The following is a 24,809-nucleotide window of genomic DNA, read 5'->3' as shown; positions in this document are numbered from 1 at the left end:
GGATGCATCCACGTTAAACGGTGCTATAGCCAAAGGTAGGCAAAAAAATGCGGAGCTCACTCAGACTCACTCATGAAATATATGCTGCCTTTATGGCTCACTCGGATTCAGACTCAGCAAACTTTTTCTTGACAGGAATCACTCGGACTCAGACCCACTAAAATTTTTCTCAGCCGGAGTCACTCGGACTCAAACTCGCCAAAATACCGGTTATTTTTTGGAATTCGCTAACCTGTACGACTGGGTTGAACCCTATAGAGTTCCGAACAGCCAGTGTTGCCCGGTAACATGAACAACAGTCTCAAACTGCACTCGAAAGCGAAACTTGGGGCGAAATAGTGTTCATATAGGTCTACATTTTGAAAATGGGCGTTCATAGGCACTTAGAGGCATTTAGGCACAAACTCTCAAAATAGGCATTTATAGGCACTATAAAAACACTATAGAAGCCCTTCTTAACCTCTAATTCATGCTCACATATCAGAAGCGGGGCGACACGAGCGCAAGGAACAAAATAGGCATTTGCATAAAATTCGGTCTTTAGTTATCACTATAGGTCGGCAAAAAAAAACTGAAATTCCCCCAATATATTTTGCGCTTAGGGCTCGCTCGAAGTCGGAATCACCAAATGTTTCTTCAAGCGTACTCACTCGGACTCAAACTCGCCAAAATATTACTCACCCGGACTCACACAGACTCGGACTTACGGCTCGATCTCAGTCGGAGTAAGTCCGAGTGAGTCGACCTATGAGTAAGGTTGCCGAGCTATGTCTATAGCTGCCAAACACCAATAGACATTGGGCGAGCTCTGTTATATCAATGTACAGAAATCGTTCAAGTATACTTCGGTAAGGGCACGTTTTACTTTGCTGTTATACCGATTCCTATAAAGGAAGGATCAACCATGTTTTCTCGTTGTTGTTTTTTGTGTCCCTCCATTTACCACACGTCCATCTCTCGACTACAACCACGACATTTGTGCTTCCTATATTTCTTATCTTTCAATAACTAAAAAAAGTCAACAGTTTCGCCGCAACGGCGAAGCAATGAATGCGATAGCAACAAATTGGAATGTAACGCGAAGAACGCAAAGCAGCTCGAAATTGCCAGCGCGTCGCTCGAGCCCAAAGGACGCGCGAAAAGAACGCACACAGGACGAGCGCGAACTATCATGCGTCACAGCTCGATACTTGAAGCGCACTGCTGAAACATAAACCAGGACGCACGAAACGAACGCACAGGTACACACAGGACCAGCGCGAACTAAATGTCGCAGTTGTTACTTATTTCTGTTTGAACAGAGCGCTCCTTTCGCAAACGCGGCTGCTGCAGCGAGCGAAGTGACCTCCGTACGCTCTGTGACTTCAGCGCGGACATCGAGGGGGAAAGCACAAGACATACAACCCCCCCGCCCCCCTTCTTTCCTTGAGATAAGCGCACGAAGGCGACCACGCCCTGTAGGGCGCAGAGCATCGGCGTTCGCAGGAGCGGGGCGACGACCTTCAAAGTGCGCCCAGCACGCACATCGCGCCATCTCGCTGGTAATGAAGAAATGGTTATAAGCGCCTGCCGTCTCTGAGTCCGCCCAGCGGTAAAGGGTGTGTATATAACGCTCGCTGTTAGATACCTGGAGGATCTGCGTTTTTGTGGCGTAGTAGTTACCGCCACGCGCTGCGGTGTGTGAAGTACCTGGTTCGATTCCGCGCTTCGGGAGCAATTTTCTGAATTATTTTTCTTTGGGGCTTTTATATATATATATACATACTTATACATATACGGTGCATGACGGCGGCGGCGACGGGTACGGACAAAAACCAGCCGAGACTGTCCATATAATTGCTATCGCAATAAAAGTATTAAGGTGTCTGCTAAGTAGTGATGCAGAACTATCGGTAAATTGACTATCGATAGTATCGATAGTTTTTTTCTGAAACTATCGATAGTGTAAACAAACTATCGATAGTACTATTATCGACAAAATATTGATAGTGCAATCGGTAGTGACATCGTTAATATTACTAGCGATATTACTGCCACGCGTGTTTATAGCTTTGTTTTGAGGTATTCGGTTTCAGTCACCCAAAAAGACTGTTAGCAACGTTTGACGCAGACGTGCCGTAATGTTTGAGAAGTTTTATATTTGTTCGAGATCATTCTGTTAAGACACGCGCCGAACGCGAATAGTCAAGTTTATTCGATAGCTTACGCGAGCACCAGCGATAACTCTGGAAGGTTTGATGACTGATGTATAAAGAACGACGCGTTCCACCGATGATCAGATCACTCAACGGCTGACGACTGCTCCCGCCGCTATCAGTGCGCAGCATGTATCGCTTGTATTTTGAGTTTTGATTTTCTGGGCACAAGTTCGCGCAAACAAAGAGCTCCGTATTTCCCAGTCTTGCCGCAGCATTCTTCACCGTCACAACCACGTGACAATGCTATCGATAGTGGTGTGAATAAGGATGCGGTTGCTGGCCGGCCATATTGCCAAAATATTTGCGATAGCCTACTACCAGCTTCGCTTAATTTGTGAGCAACTTTTCGCAGAGAAATTATTTATTTCCGCCGTGAAAATGGCGAAATATATCCATCAATAAACTTGTATACAAGAGCAACCAATTACACCTTACAATTAACTCCTTGATATTTTTTTATTTGAAATCATAAAATCCAATATCAGTTTGAAGCCGTGCAGTCCCACCACATGTAAAGGCTTCCTTTCCGCTACAGCTGAACAGTTTGACTTTATGATCATGTGTCAGCAAAGCACTCTGGCGAAGAACAGAATCATGTCAACTTTCTTGCCCTTCAGCCTGCTCCTACGGCTCCACTATGTACGTACCACACGCGCGGGGAACCAAGTTTATTTTGCGGTGAGTCCGCGCTGTTGGTTTTACACTATCGATAGTACCATCGAATTTTTTACTATCGATAGCGCTTTCGATAGTATTTTTCACCATCGATAGTTCGATAGTGACTCAGCTATCGATAGTATCGATAGTACCATCGATAGTTCTGCATCACTACTGCTAAGTCGTCATTTTAGAAAGTTTCTATCGCACAATTGGTTATATTTGCTTTCGTGTTGTTAATTATTATCGGAAATTGAGACGCAAGCAGCCCCTGTCGTCTGCAGACAGCGAATCAATGAATCAACCGGTTTATTTGCGTCTTACGCACACGCGATACAACTAAAATAGTTGGTAAGAGAAAAAAAAAAGCTAGTTTATAGCTGCCCGGCTAAGATCCTGCCACCCGTATACAGCAGCAAAAATACACAGAGGTCGGGACGAATACATCGCCGCATTTCGCACTCCCGTGCCTAATTGCTGCGGCTTTCCATGTACCCGGCACAGAAATCCTAGTGGTTTAGCAGCGAAAGTGTGGCGCTGATAAGCTGGAGGGCGTGAGTTCGACACAAGACCACGGCGGCTGCTATTCGATCGGTGCGTAGTTGTTTTACTGTTATGAGTGGATTGGCACCACCGATGTAACAGCGAACGCAACTCGTTTAGTTCACCCTGCGCACTTCTTTTTCGATGCCGCTAAACGTCGAAGAACGCTCGCTCCGCATTCAAGGCAACAGTGCAGCGACACGTGTGGGTGCGCCACCGGCGCCGTCGATCTTCATGGGCATGACAATGGCGTGGGCGCCGACCGGGGGAACGAGGCTCAAGTCGGCCAGGTTCTCCAGGATGTACACGTTGGCCGCCGCCAGCAAGTGATGCGACCTAGTGACGCCGTAGAAGTCCACCGAAGCCGTCTCGATGCCGACGCCCGCCAGGTTGCGCTGCCGAGTGAGGAACTCGACGGTTGCCGGTTCGATGGCCGGGAAGCGGCGAAGGCCGTACTGGTCCGTGCCGTAGAAAGCGTTCCGGTTGTTGTAGTACTGCGAAGTATAAGTCCAAAACGTGGTGCATCAGATTTCATACGGAATTGATTAGAAAACCAGCGCAAAACCACAGGACACACAGGAAGGGGACGCACACAGCGCTGAACTCTCAACAAATTTATTGTGAATTCACAATATTCACAATAAATTTGTTGAGAGTTCAGCGCTGTGTGCGTCCCCTTCCTGTGTGTCCTGTGGTTTTGCGCTGGTTTTCTAATCATGTACAACCAACAAGCCCAGCTCTCCGCACTTTTGGAATTCATACGGAAGACCATATCCATGCGTATACACCCGCCCACCCTCTTCCGCGGTTTCTGAACGAAACCGATGGTGCACAGTGGGGACGGTGTCCTGGCTTACCGTGTTTACTCGCAAGCTATCAGCACTGCTTACCACTGGATAACGTTGGCTGATCGAGTTGTCGATAATGTGGGCTGATATATACAATACAGCGCAAGCCCGCGGCTACCTGGAATAAAATGGCCGGCCACCTTTGTACATCAACATATTGGCCTCCAGAATAAATTTCATGCACTACCTTTCTTTATGATGGTCTAGAAAAATCATTGAATTATATAGATAAGGCCAGAGGATAATGTACAGTCGTCAGCAAGTTTACCTCGAACGCTCCGCAGCGTGGCCTGGACTGGTTCGACTGATGCCAGCCGAGAAGTGCTGGGCGCTGTTATCGAGATAATACCTCAGTATGCTTGGATAGTATCTCGGCATGCATGTAACATCTCGGCAACAGAACCCAAAGCTACGCGGCGCTGGCGTCAATCAAACAGTTTCAGGACACGCTACGGAGCGTTCGAGTTAAGCTTGCTGACGACTGTACGTACGTTCACTATCTTGCAACGTGAAAGCATAAGCAAGCTGTACTTAGAAACTCGGATTCCGCGGAATAATCATTGCTTGAACCTTGCCCTTTATTGTCATTAAAACACGCTCGAGTCTCCGCAACATGAACACAGCACGTAGTAAAGGAGACTGAGTCATCAGAAAATGCTTCGGAAAAGTAGCGCAAGCAGGATGGCAGCATTGTATAGCCCTCACTCCCCCTTAAATGCAAACAAAACAGCAGTTTGTGTGGTAATCCAGGTGATTACTCAGAAACCCAACTGAGCGAATGAAAGCAGGCGCAAGTATAGTTCGACTTCGCTGACTGTCATATAGTATGCGTGCTTGAGAATGCAACGTTTCTGTGTATCACTCTTTTGAAAAGCATTTAAGAAAGGACCCAAAGTTTTCTCAGATAAATAAAAGAAATTCCATATCAACATTTAACGATAACAAAGCTCAATTCACCACGCCAGAAGGCTACGACAAAGCTTATGACCGAAGGCTGGCACAAGGTTAAAAAACATCATGATAAGCTATTTTTATTCCACAAAGCAGCACGTGTAAGGGCACATGAAATACTTGCGCAAAGCCAGTTCCATTCATCAATGCACGTGGAGAAAAACTGTCGAAATGCTCTGAAAGCGTTTAGAGCCTTTTGCCTAGCGCAGGCACAGAAATGCGTCCTTCGCGCATGCATTTCCTGTTTCTATACATTGTGTGCTTCCTGCAATAAAATTTGTCACAGGTGCTCTTTGTGTCTCATCTCTGCCCTTGTGGCGTCTATAAACGCCTAAAATATAACAATGCGCGATACCGGGAAAAAAATTGAAAAGAAAATGCCAGTCACAAAAACCGAGTGCGAATCCCGGAGTTTGGGGCTTACACGAGTTTAACTGATTTTGGGGACTCCACGCCAGAAGCGCAATGCGATCATGAGGCAGGCCGTAGCGGGGAACTGCGGACTAATATTGACAATAGGGAATTCTTTAGACGTGCACATGAATTTCAAAGGAATGGCCTGACCTGTGGAATGGGATATGTGGTGTCGTCCGGGAGATGCATTAATAAGTGTTTAACGGAACACTCTAACTCACTAGAAGATGACAGTTCCTTGTAGAATATGTGCCAAGAAGTGCAAGCCCATTTTTGGTAGGACGAAGTTGTTAGGGCTAGCGAAGGGCCAAAGGGCACGTGCAATACTGGGGTGCTAAGCAGGATGGCCCGAGCTTCTTGGGCACAAGAATTTGCTCCGAGCTCGCACTACGGTGGTCATGATAGGAAGACAGTGTGGAGCGCGCGATTGCAGCGTTGATAAAAACGGCTGCAAGAACGAGTATGGCGTCACAAGCGCATGTGCAGCGTTTGCGGCGGTTTTCAAAGGAACACCGTGTGCGTAAGGTCCCTAGATAAAACAAGTTGTTTTATCTAGGGACCTTACGTGTGCGAACGCGTCAGCGCCGCCACTTAGTCCACATTTCCACAGTGCAGCGACGTCAGCGTGATTGCCGCGCTATCTTTTTGCCAACTGAACATCGCGCCTCATACAGGCGTGTTCGTGGCCGTTTGTCCTCTTTCGGGCAAGTTCTTTCGTTCCACCGGCCGCATGGAAATTTCCACTCTCGAAGATAACAAGGGCGCACATGCAGCACTCTCGTGCAGCTCGCTTCGCTTCTCTCGAATATTACAGATAAACAAACGGACAGGTTACTGCTACTTACATTATACTTCTGAAGATTTTTCTGCAGTAACGAGCCGATAGAAACAATGTCTCCACAAACAAGTAAATAGTAACATTTCTCGCCACAATTGCCACCAGGGGCGCTTGCTTCATAGCTGTGAGTGGTACGTCGTGAGAGCGGTGGAATTGAATGCGAGACATGTAGACACGTGATGATATATCCTTTAGTTCTTCGTGCGTGTGTGTATAGTCTGTGCGATTACGCTCATAGATGAATCGTGCCGCTCGCTGGCGTTGAGGCGTGAGCACTGCTACTCGGCAAGAGCAAACGTGGTGGGCGGAACCGATCTTCGCCGCGGGCATCTGCCAATCAAACTGATTGACGCGCGAACTCGGGCACAAACTCGTTGATTCCGAAAAGGCCCCAGTTCAAGTTGAGACTGTCATAGTCCCGGTGTGTCTGTCAAGCGTTTCATGAGGTGGACGCTAAGCAGCAGCTTCTTTGCATATATAATGATTTGGTCAGCTTGCACTACTTGTGCAAGGCGGGAGCCATCGGAGAAGGTTGTGATCACCTAGGTTTTTTCAGCTTTTTACATGGCTCGTCTATTCAGTCTGCTTCGGAGTGAAGACCACGTCAATTTGGTCTCAATTCTGATGGTATTAATTAGCTAGATCTTCATTAACATGATATTGCAGAGGTCTGTCTCAACTGGTAGTGTTTTATATACCGCGACATTAATTTTCCAGGTTTAATTAGCAATGTTTTAAGTAGCACTGAGCTGATTAGACTAATTCCAATTAGCACAACCCGGATCAGCGTGACCTTAGTTAAAAATGTACCTAATTAACGTGATTTTAATTAGCCCGTCCCTAACTAGCGTTGTGTTAATTAGAATGGTACTAATTAACTCGGTCGTAGCTTAAAGGGACATTAAAGGCAAATATGAAGTCGATGTTGATTGTTGAAATAGCGGTCCAGAAACCTCGTAGTACTACTTTTGTGCCAAGGAAGTGCTTATTTTGAAATGAAATCACGTTTTAGTGGTCCGCATCGCGTTATTACACTTCAAATCACCCACCTGAAAGCGGTCTTTCTGACGTCACTGTTGCCGTGCCTAACGTTGCCCGCCTTTACTGCGCGGCGGCGTGCACTGGCGGCGTGCACCACTCGGGCATCCGGCAACATCACATGCATGCGGCATTTTGTCGAACTTTCTGTCAGAGCGACTTCCACGAGCGTGGAAAACACACGCGGCAGTACGCGATACCGAAACTACCACTGAGACGTGACCGCGTGAGCGAAGCCGGGCGCCGGACGAAGCGCAGTTCGGGGAAAACGGAACCTTTGAACCACGCGCCGTTCCCCATGGCAACTCCAAAGAGGTTCTTTTTTCCATGAATCAAACAGAAACGAACAAGCAGCATTTTATTACGTCTCTTGATGCACTGAAGGTCCTTTTTTTATTGCAGCTAGTTTGATTACTAGCGATTAATTGTAGACGGACGCTCTCACGTCATCGGGATCATTTCCAAAATGTCCCACTCGTGGCGCACGTCGTGTGACAATTTAGCTTAATTTCTCGGTAAGTAGGGCACAGGTGTTGATAATATTGCCGTTTTAGACGTTGTCATGCATTCAGCTTTCACTCTGACATAAATTGTTATTTGCCTTTAGTGTACCTTTAACACGGACTCATTAGCATGCATCAACGTCAAATTACAGACTTCTTTGCGTCTAAGTCTGTTTGAAATACGAGTCACGTGTATTGAACTGCAATAAAACAGTTGCGTTACTTTTTTTTTCGTGATCTCCGGAATGCGGTTATTTTGTTGCGTACCGCCGTACGGCGAGATGCTATTTCGCCCGTCACTTGTTTTGGGTAAGTAAACTGCGTAATATTTGCAGTAAATGCCAGCTGCGGCTATAACGAGATATTGGTCGTAACGAGCGAATCGCGGCGTCCCTTCAACTTCGATATAACGAGGTTTATATAACAGAGGACCTTTTGTTGTTGTTTTTTCGTTTTTTTATATATACATTGTTTCCAGAAGAAAAACTACGTTTCTCGTGTTTACTTTTTTGTCCTCGAAATTTCTAGAGAATCAAAAGCCTTCCTAAGACATATTCAACACACGTGCGCGCTAGGTAATCATGCTTGACAGTGCATGTATATACAAGTGATACGCACTTTGGACCATCCCGAGCGGATGAGGAGTAGGCAGTTGTTCGGCAGTGGACCGTTCTGCGCCTCCCAGCGAAGGACCTCGGCGACGGGCATGAGGTAGCTGGCGTTGCGCGCCGCCTCGGCTTGCACGTCAATGAGCGCGATGGGCACCATGAGGAGCCGGTCGAGAGGTATCTCGGATGCCGACCAGCCGATCTTGCTGAAGTGCCGCGGAGCGTCCATGTGCGTGCCTCCGTGAGTGGGTGTCGAGAATTCGTCGAGCAAGACCCTGGGACGTTAAACCAAAAAAAAAAAAATGGCGTTCTTGTGTAGGCCATGGTGTAGTTCTATATCCTGCGCCAATGTCGTTCTTCTATAGGTCTTGTTGTAGTTATAAATCCTGCGCTTTACGCAGCTCCACGGCTCCACTACCGTGAAACCTGAGGAAGTGCGTAGCACGGGGCAACCCAGCGATTCCCTCGGCAATCGCGCGTTTATCGAGGCGGTGGCGCCCTCTCTTTGCGACGTGGGTATCAGCTGGATGTATCAGAAGCGTTTTTCGCGACTTCTGGTAAGTTATTGCGATTATTTCTTCGTTATTTATGTAGTTTATGTTATTTTAGACCTTATCTTAGACCTTGTTAGTATAGTGTGCTCTGATTTGAGCCATGTTAGCCTTGTTTTATGCCTCTATTGACCACTGCGTGACCATGCGACATGACACAGTGGATGGACGACAATGCGGGCCCTTAAACTGCTCTAATAGTGAAGCTTCCTATGCCTACCACGATTTCATGCCTGTGAGAATGAGAAGCAGGTAAGGCAGGGAGGCTAACAAGACGCCCGTCCGGTTTGCTACCCTGCACTGCGGTAAGGTGTAAAAGGGTGAAAGGAAAGACAGAAAAAGAGAGAGATGGACAGAATCACGCGCGCACTTGGGGGAGCACGTCAAGCCTACAGGCAGTCCCACAGATCTGTTGACTCTAGGTATTTCAGTAGCGCGCTTTCATTGCCTTCTTATGTGCCTGTGAGGGAGACATATGTCATTGTTATGGTCCTGCTAAAAGAACTCCTTTCACGCCAAACTGCATTTAGTAAAACGGGTTTTATGCCAATACCGTTTAGCGTCAAAGTAGTTCCTTCAGCAGGACCGTAACAGTTATGGTCAACTTCACTTTACTGATTTTGTCTGTAGTCCGTGCATCTCCTTTTACATCAACAGGCACCAGTATGCGATAGTGTCTTGCGTTCTTATATTTTATTGACGCTTTATTAGTTCTGCGACATGGGTCTAGTGCTCTCGGATCCATAATAAACCTATCAAGTTCCGTTTTCGTTATTTTCGTTTATTTCTCCATCAAGTCAAATTTGTGTTGTCCTACACCTTTACGTGCGAAAAAGCTTTGCAACGTGAACTGTTGACTTGACTGTATTGAAGAGAACGGAGTAGTGTTCCATCGTAACACGTCGTACAAGCTTTGCTAGAACAGGGCCGCTATTTTACAGCGGAGCTATTTAAGCTTAACAAACTCCTGCCGCATCGGCAAGAAATTATCATCATCATGAACGGCGCGCTCTCTTCGTCCTCTTGTTCTTCGCTCCCCGAAAATGTGCACCCAACGCGCGCTATGTGGATTTGTCAGAAGTGGGATGCAATAAAAGAGAGAGAAAGAGAGAGATCGAAAGAGTTGACAAAGAAAGGAATGCAAGGGAAAGAGATAGAAAGAGAGAGAAGGTACAAAGACAGAGGACGAAATTGACAGAGAGAGAAATAGAAAGAAACTGACCCAAAAAAGACATGAAAAAAAAACAGCACGACAGAAATAGAAAGAACGGGAGAGAGAAACAAAGAATGAGAGAGAAAGGAATACATATTATAGTACAGCAAGAGAGCGGGAAAGCGAAGTGAACGAAGAGGAGTGATGTGAGAGTGAGGAGGAGGAGAGAGTGTAAATCACGGCATAGCCTTGTGTAGTATAGTTTGGCAAGGGGAAGGAAAAGGGAAGTGAGGGTGAGGGAAAGGGGGAGAAAAGCGGTGAGAGGTTAAGACATAGCACAGCGAGGGTGAGAAAGAGAAGTGCGGGAGATGGGGAGTGATGTGAGGGTCAGGAGGAGGCAAAGGAGAAGAGATGGCAATACAGAAAGAGATACAGAAAGAAAGAAACTGGACAGAAAGATTAAGAAGAAGATTATGAAGAAGAAAGCTGAAGGAAGAGCTTACTTTGCTTTTGCCATGTGGTCGCGGTTGCTTGGCATGCGGCTCCGCTGTTTACGAAGATTGCACAGGCGTGGTACTGGCTTTTTTTTTCAGTAATTAAGGTACCGCTTGGTTAGCGCATTTAGTGGCTCGGCTGCTGCTTTTGCAAGAGCAGCATAACTAGAAGCACAAAAAAAAAAGCAATGGAAAACATTCTGTACAAATACGGTGAATATTTGCGAAGTTTTAGGGCTTTCAATCGGAACTCTCCCATCTTATAATGCAAGCCGGCCTCCGCTACAGAGCGAGGAGCAGCAATGGCCATTGCATAAATTGCAACATATTCCACATAACACGGCTTCAATTCACACAAGACACAGACCTTGCAGTTCATATATAATACACAAACATCAAGCACTTTTCCTTAGGACGTACACACTAAACATTTTTACACCCTTAAGGGTGTAAATCGGTTTGTCGCCAGACGGACACCCTTAGGGTGTTATTGACTACACCCTTCAATTAGGGTGTTAATTTAACACCCTAAAGAAAGGGTGTTCAGCAAAAATTTTATGGGGTGTTAGGGTGTTAGCTCGTATTAACACCCTTTTGTATGGGTGTTGGAAGGGTGTACACGATTCCTTTCGCGTCATGTGTAATGGCCGAAACAGAAGCTCTAGGTGGTCACAAAGGGCGTCATGCATGTGTTCCTGCGGATGTCATTAATTCGGGGTGTACTACCGAATTTGCACAAACGCGTCTTCATATTGGTTTGGCAAAGGTCGTGTTCACATAAGGAGGGCTTGGTTGGAAAGACACCCCGAATTAGTGAAATCTGCAGTGATCCATGCGTAAGCCTCGTGTGTTCATCTGAAGCTTCAAATTCGGTCATCACCCACTTGTGCTGCATATTAAGGATCATGAAATGAAATCAGAAGTAGTACACACATATAAATATGTATATACATCATGTACGAGCATATGTACAAAGCAATGCTTAATATGGCTTCCACATCCAAACTGGTCTGCAAAACATAACACTTGATTTTCAAGAAATATAACATATTTATTGTATGCCGTGATACAGAAAGGTATAAAAAAATTGGTAAGAAACAGGTATGGGTAATGAACAAACTTTTTTTACGTACAACAAAATTCGTGTGATGTGCACTTTGACAACAAACATAAGCCGATCGAACCTGCCAATGAGGATGCCTGATACTTGAAAATGATTTGTTAAATTAAAATAATGAATTCCTTATTAAGATGTCTTGAATAGTCAAAAAATAAACATTCTTACTGTGTTCGAAAACTAACAGACCTATGCATAATATCAACACTAAAAATATAATTCAAGCAAACAGATGCCGAAAATCGCCCGTTGTACTAAAAATTGCAAAACTTAAACGGGCGCTTTCTTACAGCAAACCGTTTCATTGTCCTTAACAGAAATTGTTCATGTTTGAGCTCGAGGTAGGGGAAATCTGCAAAACCGCAAGTAGATGCACTTGGACCCACTGGAACAACACTGTCTAGTTGATGCAACATATGGCACCTCTGAAATACCCCTGTCAGTAGATGGAGCACAGGGATTGCAAGAATGTCACCCTGCATTGAAAAATAAAATGCATTGTGACTGTGTACTGCATATGCACCTTGTACTACAGCGCAAACAATCGTAAACACGTTCCCGCTATTTATTGTGTCCCTTGTGTGTTCGAGCACTAATACAACGTGAATACACACCTACTTCCCCAGACCCGTTCGCTACAGTATATTGTTCGCTACAGTATAATGTCCTGTACAGTGCAGAAAATTTAGTGCCAGTGTAATTGCCTGCATAATTATGTTGCGCAGGGAACAAACGGCAAAGGGAACAAAGCTGATGCTATGGACGCTACTGGTCTCCCTGTGCATTAAAAAAAGAAGGCGCACACAGTGGTGAACCTTGTCTACAGCTGCTTCTGTTTTAACGAGCTGGAAAAAATTGTTAATATATGGAGCACCTACTAGCTCTGTGATCAACCTAGGCGAAATATTGTGCTGTAATAACTGTCATATACGCAACAAATGAAACCAACAGACAATAATAAGCGCTGTCTAACAAAGAAAACTAGCCCTCGAACAACTACTTCCTTTAATAACAATTATAGTTGTGTACTTGATCGGTAGTACATAGGTGTGTGCATGTATTCAGAATTTCGAATACGAATCAAGTATTTCGATAATGTATTAATTATTAGCATATCGGGCTAAAAATGTGAAATCACGCTTTTTGGAACATTCGGACAAATTCGAACAAATGAAGACTTGAGTGCTACGCATTCATGTCTTTCAAGTAAGATATCACTAACACGTAATCGTTCTAAGCCTGCTAAGGTTAAAACGTAATTGCGACGAATCGCCAACCAAGACTATACCCTGTCGTCGTGGCTGGCCATATGCATACCGGTGGGCGCATGCCGTGATCACGATTTGTCGCGGAAAGATTAACCGCGTCCCTCAAGTCGTGATATGGCCGACGCCACGCAAAAGGTATTTCGTCCTTTGGGAAATCGAAAGGCCTATCAATAAGTCTGACTTCAGCGCGAATGCATGCGGCAAAGCCTTTACAGATAAACACCGGAAAGCACGAAAAACGCGGTTACGGCCATCTATGAACTTGCCAGTACGGCACAGCCCTATAAAGAAAGTGAAGCCATCTGCCACAGCGCTGTTGTATGCGTGCTGCGCGGATTAAATAGGTGACGAGCCAAACGCGCCTGGCCGCCATTGGCTGCCACCTTCGTTCCTTGTGATGAACCGCGAAGTACGCGTCCGTCGCGGAAACTAAAACAGCTGACCCTCGCAAGGCCTTTCGCTTTCCCAAAGGCCGAAATACCTTTTGCGTGGCGTCGGCCATATCAAGAGTTGAGGGACACGGTTAATCTTTCCGCGACAAATCGTGATCGCGGCATGCGCCAACCGGTAGGCATATGGCCAGCCACTACGACAGGGGCGAATCGTAGCAATTACGTCTTAACCTTAGCAGGCTTGGAACCATTACGTGTTAGTGATATCTTACTTAAACGCGGCACCTGCGCTCTGATACGCTCTGATAGGAGAGGAGCGGGTGCGAAGAATATTCTACAACAGGGGGATCGGCAACCTGAAGCCCGCGGGCAGTATTATGTGGCCCCCCACACAACGTCAGGACCTCTCCCCCCTCCTCTTTTCACTACCTATCTGAAGACCGACATGGCAGTTCTGAGCTCAAATGGGGTTAGACAAGAACAAAAATTGCTTGCAGTTGTCATTACAACGATTGTTATAAATTGCAACCTTAGGAGATGCGTGCTAAACACAAAACGTGATTTCCATTCCAGTTGTGTACGTTATTGTTCTTTCCACGAATTTGTTTTTCTTGACTGCAAACCGTCCATAACGCTGAGAACATGGACCGTCAAAATAAGTTTGCGCCGCGCGCGATAGAGGCCGAAAGGGAGGATCAAACCGGTTGGAAAACGTGAAACTGCACGTGCCAAGATCATGATGTGTGTGTATGTGTGTGTGTGTGTGTGGGGGGGGGGGGGAGGGCCCCCGAAACAGCACAATGCAGTGTTTCGTTTACGTAAGTTTTTCGTATTTTCCTTGTTTCGTGTGCAGCTTAACACGGGCGTTATGAGACCCAACGTAGCCCAACTGTCGACCCTGTTGCATTATATAACCTAGGTAGTGTCCCGCCGCATTGTACGAGCTCAGGCAGACATTCACTTACATCCGAGTATTACACACGCGCTTCGAGGTATAGTGACAAAATGGCTGTGCGCAGCGGTCCACAGCCAAATGTAACATGAAGCGCGTAACAACCGCTGCCCGTCACCGCGGACGGCGCACTTTCGACGCTGAAACTATTCGCTTCACTAAGGCAGAGAACAAGGCGCGGATTCGAAGCGCGGCCGGCGCGACAGCAAACATAGAAAGGACGAAAGAGTTCAGAACAACGGGTGCTGCGCTGCGCGAAATTCGTCGCAGGCGGAAGCGGCCGCCAAGCTTCCCTGTTCCATTTAGCAGTGAACCGCTCCGTACGTACAATGACATCTCACGCAAGACACAAACGCTAACCACAACAACATAAAAGAGAAAGCAGGTACTCGCCTGGAACATTCGTGATGATAAGATCCATGCCGCCAACGATGGCGTCACAATGGCACGGCTGAATCTCGACGTATCCATTTTTGACAGCGTACAGCCACTTTCACTGAGAAGACGTATGGCTAACGCACAACGTACGGGCGACATCTTAGATCACACCACGCGCATATCAATCACAGCTGCACAACATATAAGTTAACACATCGCTGTACGCGAACGAAAACCAAACTATACCGCACGACGACGCACAACCACAGCCAAGCGAGAACGAAGCACAGCGCGGCCGGCGCGGCTTCCCCTGCAGGGTTGCACTCACTTTCGAGTATATGTCGCCAAATGACGAGCAAAAAGTCGCCAAAAGTCGCCATTTTTTACAAACCTCGCCAAAAGAGTCGCCATTCTAGATATGTGCATCATACCTAGTAATAAAAAATTTCCTCTCACGTATAGCCCCATAGAATACAGTGCCATCCAAGACCCTTAAATTACATTGACGTTTCTCAATGCCAGTCGTATCGCCCGCTTCACCATGGGAGTGCATGGTGCTGCTTCTCCGACTAGCCGCAAGATGTGCGTGGTGGCGCAAGGGTGAATGAATGAAACGCTCATGATATCCTTCCATCCCTGTCCGCTCGTTTCAAAACGTAAAAGTGTCGTAAACCTTGGGCGAAAACCTTGAAAGCGTTGTTTGCAGACAGCTTTACGTACCCTTATATGAATTAAAAGGATTATAAAAGGTTTATTGAAGGTAACACGACAGAAGTCTTACAGGAACCGATCATTAGTGAGTCTTACACCTTTTCAGTGTGAACTAATATGATACCGGACGCTACCGACCCTTTATTACAGTCACTTATATCTACACGTGTCAATCCGATGCGTTATTAATGAACAGGTAGGCAATGTAAAATGTTGTATAGCAATTGTTGTCATTGCACACGCTCACCGAGAACAGTGGAAAATGCCTCAATAAATATTTTTTTATTGCACAAATAGCCGCGTATCCTCCTCTCTTCGCTATTCCCAGTCTTTACCAGCTGAACTGGGGGAACTGCAACAGTGAATAAGGTCGCCAAGCTATTCAGAACAGTTGGAGCATTGGCGGTACAAATGGTCGGAACACGCGGCCAACCCGTCCGCCTAGCCCCTTCAGAAGCGAAACTTTTGAGAACTTAAAGCGCCGAAAGCTATTAACTTACAGTCAAACACTGTCCCCTCGCGGGTTTACATATTTGCTAGAATGTCTCCGGGGGTCGTTCCCGTGCCTCCTGCCTCTAGATGAATTGAGGAGATACACACGAGTTACTGGACGGACATACGGAATGACGCGTAGTGTGCACACTCTACTGTTAGGTCTAAAACCAAGAAAAAATGCAGAGAATGTTGCCGCTCATTCGTTGCGAAGACACTGAGCTTAGGATGTATAACTCAGCGGAGACCTAGGCCGAAATCGCCAAAAATTCGCCATGTCGCCATTCATAATTTTAGGTCGCCACGGGCCCATCAATTCGCCATTTGGCGAAAAGTAGCCACCATTGGCAACCCTGTTCCCCTGGCTTTCCAGGCTAAAAGCACCCCCGTGATTCTACGCGCTATCACGTGACTGCTGACTGTTTCCATCGCCAGGAGCGCTAGGAGCAAAGGAGCGAGCAGCGCACAGCCTTGGCTTCCGAGAATGGAAGGTGCGCTATCTCGTAGGCGATGCATAGTTTTGTAAGATGGCAGACTGGGCGTGTTGGTTTAGCATATTTGAAGTGGTAAGCGCGGTAACGACGACGGACAGTACGCACACGCTTGTGACAGCGCGTGATGGGAATATAAACTGTGCTGTTTTCGAAGTAAACATTGTTGAAAGTGGCGCTCTGTGTGTGTACCTTAGACTTCAAATACGATGTCATAGCGTGCGTAGTTCTCGCTCCCTCCCGCAGTTGCCCTAGTACTTCGTCTTTTCTCACCCTTGAGCAGTGGGATGGGGAGCTATTATGGCAGGTGCGTGCGCCGTGCCGTGCATTCAGCCATCATTGGGTTTACAGCATATGACGTGCACTTATTGTCCATGCCGTAAGTTTTACGAGCATGCGCGGTCATGCACGCGCTGCGCTAAATCGGCGCAGCATGTGAGGCGACATGTATACATGCATGGAGTTCGTGGTGTCCTAGGAACTCTCTTATGCAAGGTGAGCGCAGGGAGAGGGGGGGGGGGTGCGGCCGCTTTCTCAAGTAATCCGTAAGGGGGCGCCAATTTCTGCCCCATACATTTACTCTGTCGAACCTCTCGCGTCATCTTTAATGCACAGGATTATGGCTGCGCATGCTCTTCGACATAATGTCAACCGAGGACCTTCGATGGTGAATACGAAGCACAATTTACCTCCTACCTTTACCCCCGGTGGCCGTCGGGAGAAGCACGCCATCGATTCATTTTCATTTTTGCATTCATGGTTCATCCATGGTTGATCTGGTTTTGTTCCTTTCGGACTCGACAAAGTGCAAAGGAGGGGGTGGGTGCTGCAGTGAGACTTGCCCTCCCCCCCCCCCCTGATGGAGAAATCTGAGCACGCCTATGTCCTCATTTTCCTCGTTCGGTAGCGAGGTGCTAACATTATTGTTTACTCATGTGTGTCCCCTTAAGGTGACATTGATTTCCTTCCTAGTCTTTGCTTACCTTTTCCAAGTGCTTCTGTGCGGAAATAACGTGGAGAAATTGTGCGGCCAGTTTTGCATCGTATATGGAACCGATAATGATTTCCCTGCAGGTTTCCCTTGCATGGATGAGTGGTACGAATTCGGGTGTCGAAGTGTTAGCTTCCGTAATGTTTTACATTAGCTGGCTAATTAGTACCACAAGGCAAGTGTCATTGTGTCCCATCTTGTTTAATGGACCTCAGTGAGGCCTCGGCTTACTCTAATGTTTGTGGACGAAAAATTCATATCACAGATACATTTTCCACTGCACGCGCGTAAAAAGTGGGTCGTGAAACTTATGCATCAGTGTGTAATGTATGCATATTTATGTATGTCAGAATTGCATGCTCTATGTTGCATACATTCCACAGTACAATTGTACTATATATATTAGCCTATATCTTGGTCTGATCAAAGTAATTATTTTTTTGTCCGTCTTATTGGCTAAGCGAACAATTATAAGTGTTCATAACTTGTAAAAAGTGTTCATGCCGGCGGGATGCTTTCTGTCCCACTTGCAGCTTTATACCCAGAAAGTTTCTGTAATGAATTCACTTTTATTCTAAATTGCTTCTACATTTTATATGTGCCCTCGTATAAATGTCATGCGGTTGATATGTATAGTGGAAAATATGAAACGGTAGGGCACACCTCGAGCCTATGCAAAAAAAAAAGTGTTTGCTGATTTTCTTGTGCATTTTCTCGAGTCTTGTAGTATTTTGTGAAGCAATGATACTCGTCATTTGTCTATGGTATGGATGGTAAACTTAACTGAGGCCCTGCAGGGCGTGTCTCAACACGCAGCGGGCCGCTCCCACGTAGGGACCGTATGTGAAAATGAAATATAGGGACCGTATGTGAAAATAAAATATACGAGAATTAACATGTGCCAATGGCTCCACCATTTCCTTGTTTCCGAGTAATGTCATGACATCGGTAACCTTAGAAAAGGCAGTACAACAACAGACTGCATTACGCCAATGCACGCGATTTTAATATGCATGCATGGATGCAGCTTAGTGCTTCATGTGTACCCTTCACTTCTTCCATTAACCACCTTATGAAAGACATTAACACCCTTTTTCCGCGCACACCCTTCTTCTTAGGGTGTATATAAGAAAAAAGGGTGTTGTGCAATGGATAAAAGGGTGTTAATGTCATTAACACCCTTTTACACCCCTAAGGGTGTAAAAATGTTAAGTGTGTAGTCTGCATCTCAATACGAAAAAAGTTTGCGAAGAGGGTATAAAAAAAGAGTTATATGGCACAGGTTAAAAGTAACATGTTATTTTTGGAAAGAGGGATATTGTACGAAAGAATCGGAAAGAAAGCCCTGAAGTGAATGATACCTACACGTACCTACACAACGGAAATCATATGAACATATAGCAAGGTTACTCATGCGTGCATGGGAATGAGCGTGTCCGTGCGTACGTTATGTGCGCTCGCACACGCACATACACACTAACCTAGACCTGTTCGATAAGGATAACATTCGCTAAGATACATTTGAATGTGTACCTCTAAGTCTAATAATAATGCCTGGGATTTAACGTCCCAAAACCCCGATATGATGAGAGACGCCGTAGTGGAGGGCTCCGGAAAATTCGACCACCTGGGGTTCTTTCACGTGCCCCTAAATCTAAGTACACGGACCTCAAACATTTTCGCCTCCATCGAAAATGCAGCAGCCGCCGCAGCCGGGATTCGATCCCGTGACCTTCGGGTCCGCAGTCGAGCGCCATAACCACTACACCACCGCGGCGGGGCACCTCGAAGTCTTCTAACTAGTGATGCAGAACTATCGATGATACTATCGATACTATCGATAGCTGAGTCACTATTGAACTATCGATGGGGAAAAATACTATCGATAGCGCTATCGAGAGTAAAAAATTCGATGGTATAAATCAACAGCGCGGACTCACTGCACAATAAACTTGCTTCCCCGCGCGCGTGGTACATAGTGGAGCCGGAGGAGCAGGCTGAAGGGCAAGAAAGGTGACATAATTGTGTTCTTCACCTGAGTGCTTTGCTGACACATGATCATAGTCAAACTGTTCAGCTGTAGTGGAAAGGAAGCCTTCACATGTGGTGGGACTGCGTGGCTTCTAAATTGATATTGCATTTTATGATTTCAAAATAAAAAATATCAAGATGTTAATTGTAAGGGGTTACTCGTTGCTTTTGGATACGAATTTATTGATGCATATATTCCACCATTATCACTGCGAAAATAATTAATTTCTCTGCCAAAATGGCTCATAAATTAATCGAGATGGTAGCAGGCTATCGCAAATATTTTGACAATATGGCCGGCCAGCAACCGCATCATTATTCCCACCACAATCGATAGTATTGTCACGTGATTGTGACGGCAAAGAATGCTGCAGCAAGATTGGGAAATACGGAGCTCTTTATTTGAGCGATCTTGCGCCCAGAAAATCAAAACTCAATATGCAAACGATACATGCTGTACACTGATAGCGGCGGGAGCAGTCGTCAGCCGTTGAGTAATCTGATCATCGGTGGAACGTGTCATCCTTTGTACATCAGTCATTCTTCTTCTTTTCTGGGGTTTTACGTCCCAAACCACGATATGATTATGAGAGACGCCGTAGTGGAGGGCTCCGGAAATTTCGACCATCTGGTGTTCTTTAACGTGCACCTAAATCTAAGTACACGGGCCTCTACCATTTCGCCTCCATCGAAATGGGACCGCCGCGGCCGGGATCGAACCCGCGACCTTCGGGTCAGCAGCCGAGCACCGTAACCGCTATACCACCGCGGCGGACTTGTACATCAGTCATCAAACCTTCCAGCGTTATCGCTGGTGCTCGCGTCAGCTCTCGAATAAACTTGACTATTCGCGTCCAGCGCGTAATCTTAACAGAATGATCGCAAACATTTGCAAAGCTTCTCAAACATTACGGCGCGGTCTGCGTCAAACGTTGCTAGCAGTCTTTGTGGGCGAAACCCGAATACGTCAAAACAAAGCAATAACAAGCGTGGCAGTATTATCGCTATAGTAATATTAACGATGATACTACCGATTGCACTATCGATAGTTTCTTGATAGTAGCACTACGATAGTTTGTTTACACTATCGATAGTTTCAAAAAAACTGTCGATACTATCGATAGTCAATTTACCGATAGTTCTGCATCACTATACTTCTAACGCGAATATCGAAGTCCTCGCATATAATGGCCTCACCGCACAACGGTTCTTCGAAATACGACAGCGCCACCAGTAAAGTCGAAGTCGAATGTTTCGTTCTTGGGATTCAAACAGACATTGGAATTCTTGTCGGAAATTCTTCTTTCCACATACACGCATCTGTTAAGAGAACGATTTGGCTTCCTGTCCACCGTGGTGGATCATGTTACGGTGCTTGGCTGCTGACCCGAAGGTCGCGGGTTCAATTCCCGCCGCGGCGGTCGCACTTCTGTGAAGGCGGAATGGTAGAGGTCCGTGTACTGTACTATGTCAGCGCACGTTAAAGAACGGATGGTCCAAGCATCCGGAGCCCTCCACTATACGCCTTGGCCCTTAATCATATGGGGGTCTTTGCACGTAAAACACCAGATATTAATAACTTCGCTCCTGCTTAACGCGATTTCTAATCACGCAATCTATTTTTATCGCCTATATGTTTATTTACATTTTCTGGCGCTTTCATTGGTCGGACGTTTACATTGAGAACATTTTGTGGACACAATAGTTTCGCCACCTTTCTGCTGTCCAGATATTTTGTGTCAAGGATTACGCGACCAAGCCGGGCGGCTAAACATAGATTTTCTTCACGGCGTCTTATACTGCAGGCGGCAGGGCGCGGCGTGCCAGTTGTACGGCGCAAGGTGTCTTCGGAGAAGAACGACGCAGAAGGCGCATTCGAAAGGGTTGTTTTCCAAGCGCGAGTCACACTTTACTTTCCCTGCAGAGGTGTTCTTGGATGATTCGAAAGTACAACTTGCCGAGCCCTGCGAAATTGTAAACAAGCGTCTTGCGGCTTTTTTGTGCGTTTGTATTTGTTTGCTTTCTTTTTCATCTCTCTCTCTCTCTTTCTCTCTCTCTCACCCTCTCTGTATTTTCCAGAGGTTTATCTTGCGTGAAATCTTATCACAACATTTCCCGTACGTATATAAGAGCTTCGTTGTTAATCTCGCGGATTACGCTGTAGAGATAACGATAAAGCTTATGACTTTGTAAATATATTTAAGTGCGGGCAGTGTAACCCATATTGGGGTAAGCACACTTGACAGATAACTCGTGGTTGAATTTTACTGAAATATCACAGCAAAAAAAAATACTCTATGTTTAAGCACCTTTTAATGAAAGGTTTTGTCTCCGTGAATCGGTGTTTTCATATACAAAAAAGAAGAAACATTAATCGAGCCCTTCACAGAACTAAATACTGCACTTGCCTCAGCTGTAGTCTATAGAATGTAGTGCTTATGTATCGCAAAGCTTGAGCCAGACAGATGACGCACTACGCGAATTCTATGATCATCTCCAAGAACGACAACGAGAAAACATTGTCATTGTACTTCTAATTGATATTACATAGTAAATGAATTCCGGGGTTTTAACTCTATGAACAAAATGATTACGCTGCACGCTCAAGAATTTTCTATTTTAGACCACCCGAGATCCATTCACACGCATCAAACGAGAAGTATATGATTTTTTGTCTATTTTCCTTCATCGAAACATAATGGATCAAATATTTCCCAAGGCGTGCTCTTGCAAAAAGCAAGAGAAGAAGGAGGAATAAATAGACGAAAGGACAGGGAGCTGGCTAGTTTTCAGACCGGTTGGCTATCCTGTGCTGGGTAAGGGGAATAAAGGAGAGTCGGAAAGAGTTGTTGAAAAGAAATGATAGACGAATAAAAAGAAGGAAATGAAAAAGAACGGAAAATACGGCGCTGCTTAAATCTGTCTCTAGACGAGTTGGCACAAAAAATACGAGTGCGCGCTAATCTAATGCTCCAGCGTCAGACATTGGAAATGGATGCTTAATCTCTTTTGACTGAAGAGAGGTCTATCATTGCTGTAAATCCATCCCTTGGGCTCCCAAGGACGTTTTCTCTCAAGGTTATATCTTGCAACTAGGTACTCACATTATAACGACGCAGTCTCGCCGCGCGCAAAAAACTTTCATAATATGTGACTTGTCCAATGCATCTGCCGCATCGATCGTTTCTGAATAAGTACAACCCCACTTAATATTTGTAATCAGCCATGCCGGCCATGGCAGCTTAGCACGTAGGGAGCCGCGCGGCTAAGCCCGTGGGCGGGGGCTTGAGCCTTCAGTCGACACCACAGCTGATTGTATATGACAGTCAAATCAGACAGAATTTTCCTCTGCCTCATGAAGTAGCTTTAGGAAGGACTGGATTATATAATCTAACATTAGTGCTATCAGAGATGGCCGATAGATTATGCCGGTATACAGAGCTAATACGTGTGCCGCTATAGAAGTGCGTGGCTTGAGGTCTTTTTTACCACTAACTGGCCTTTGTAGACGCTAGTTCATGCTTCGTTGTATCACAAGGATTTAGAAGTCGCCAACACGACGCACCAGTCCTCGACGTCATTGGACTGCACGGTGGCGTTGATGCGAAAGCGTCCGTCTTCGTCCCAGTAGACTGTGCGATCGTTGTAACTGAAGGACAAGTCCACCACTCGGCGGCCTGCCCACGACGTGGACGGCGGAACGCAGGACTGCTGGCCGAACGTGACCACTCCCATCAGACCGGCGAGGACGACGGTACGCATTACGGTGCCGGCCATGTCTGCATACAAAAACGAACAATGCGTTTTTTTATGAACATGCTATCCTCCTTGTTTCGGGCATCGGTGACTTATTTATCGATCGGTTTCGTGTGTCCAGGAACAACACTGATGTGCAAATACCGAAACACACAATATTGCTTCTGACCAGCAAGCACACTGCCCTCGCAATATCTTCCATGCATTCCCCTTCCACCTAACGCCTCAACTCATTCCGAGCCCCTAAACATTTTAAATGCGAAGCATTTCTTAGCGAACTTCTGCGACTTTTGAGCGTATCATATCTATCTATCTATCTATCTATCTATCTATCTATCTATCTATCTATCTATCTATCTATCTATATCTATCTATCTATCTATCTATCTATCTATCTATCTATCTATCTATCTATCTATCTATCTATCTATCTATCTAGCCGCCTACGACTTTGGCTCTCCTGGTCGCTTGGTTAATCGAATGTACACCAAAGTTGGTATGGTGTAACATGACTGTATGACGAACATAAATGACAAGTCATAACATGAAAATCATGACACGCATGTCATGTACAGCATGGCTTACGTGCCACGCATGGTGCGCTGGCGGCCGTTTCGCTAGCTTGATATACACCAAAATTGGTATCTTGCGACATGACTGTGGCGAGCATAAATACGAGTTAACACGAAAATCATGACACGCATGTCATGTACAGCATGACTACGTGCTACGCTCATGGTGCGCTGGCGGCCGTTTCGCTGGCTTGATCTACCCCGAAATTGTATTGGGTGACGTGACTGTGTGACGAACATAAAAACGCGAGTTAGCATGAAATCATGACACGCAGTCATGTACAGCATGACTTACGTGCCACGCTCATGGGGCGCTGGCGGCCGTTTCGCTAGCTTGATCTACTCCGAAATTGGTATGCGCGTCATGACTTTTTTCTCCGGCAGGATAGACGCGCTCTTATCCCACCGTGTGTCTGCTCCCTCCCCCTTCACCTTACTAGGGCGGAGGAAGTCGTCCTCATGATGCGTCGGACCGGGGTGTCCCTTACACCGGCTCTCTTCTAAACGTGCAACTGGTCGCATTTACCAATAGGTGCTACGTGTCCGTACTGCCTTATTCCAGTGATGCAAGCAGATGCATAACATCTTATATGGACATGCCAAGTCGCAACGCTCTCGTCACCCTCTGCAAGCCGGCCTTCGCTACAGTGACATGACCAGTTGTGACCACTGGATACATGATAACAGATTCCACAAGACACAACACCGGCCTAACGGCGCACATCTAATACACAAATACACACAAAATACTATGGCTTAAGGGAAAGTCTATGTCGCAATAAAAAAAAATAACGTAAACGTTCGGAACAGAGCTTGTTGTTTTCCGTCGTCGTTGCAGTCGTCGTCAATACTTTATGGCGTA

At 46.0% G+C, this 24,809-nt stretch overlaps 1 protein-coding gene across 1 annotated transcript; it reads right to left on the bottom strand.

Annotated features, from left to right (window-relative positions):
• Nucleotides 1-3,223: 3,223 nt before the first annotated feature.
• LOC119383820 (isatin hydrolase) lies at nucleotides 3,224-23,395 on the bottom strand. The gene is made up of 3 exons (XM_037652109.2): nucleotides 23,185-23,395; nucleotides 8,609-8,873; nucleotides 3,224-3,892 (listed from the first exon to the last, which is right to left on the bottom strand). Exons 1-3 carry the CDS (start codon nucleotides 23,379-23,381, stop codon nucleotides 3,578-3,580), a joined length of 777 nt encoding a protein of 258 aa, XP_037508037.2. The 5' UTR covers nucleotides 23,382-23,395; the 3' UTR covers nucleotides 3,224-3,577.
• Between the last annotated feature and the right edge of the window lie 1,414 nt (nucleotides 23,396-24,809).

This window comes from Rhipicephalus sanguineus, chromosome 2 (assembly GCF_013339695.2).
Source record: "Rhipicephalus sanguineus isolate Rsan-2018 chromosome 2, BIME_Rsan_1.4, whole genome shotgun sequence".
In the NCBI taxonomy this organism is placed as follows: domain Eukaryota; kingdom Metazoa; phylum Arthropoda; class Arachnida; order Ixodida; family Ixodidae; genus Rhipicephalus; species Rhipicephalus sanguineus.
This window is presented reverse-complemented; position numbering and strand designations above follow the sequence as displayed.

Excerpts from the sequence above, each read along its gene's own strand:
- LOC119383820 (XM_037652109.2), bottom strand. The coding sequence starts at position 23,381 with ATGCGTACCGTCGTCCTCGCCGGTCTGATGGGAGTGGTCACGTTCGGC. Across the intron at positions 8,874-23,184 it reads TCCAATGACGTCGAGGACTG|GGTCTTGCTCGACGAATTCT; the intron begins GTGCGTCGTGTT and ends TTAACGTCCCAG. Across the intron at positions 3,893-8,608 it reads TCCGCTCGGGATGGTCCAAA|TACTACAACAACCGGAACGC; the intron begins GTGCGTATCACT and ends TATACTTCGCAG.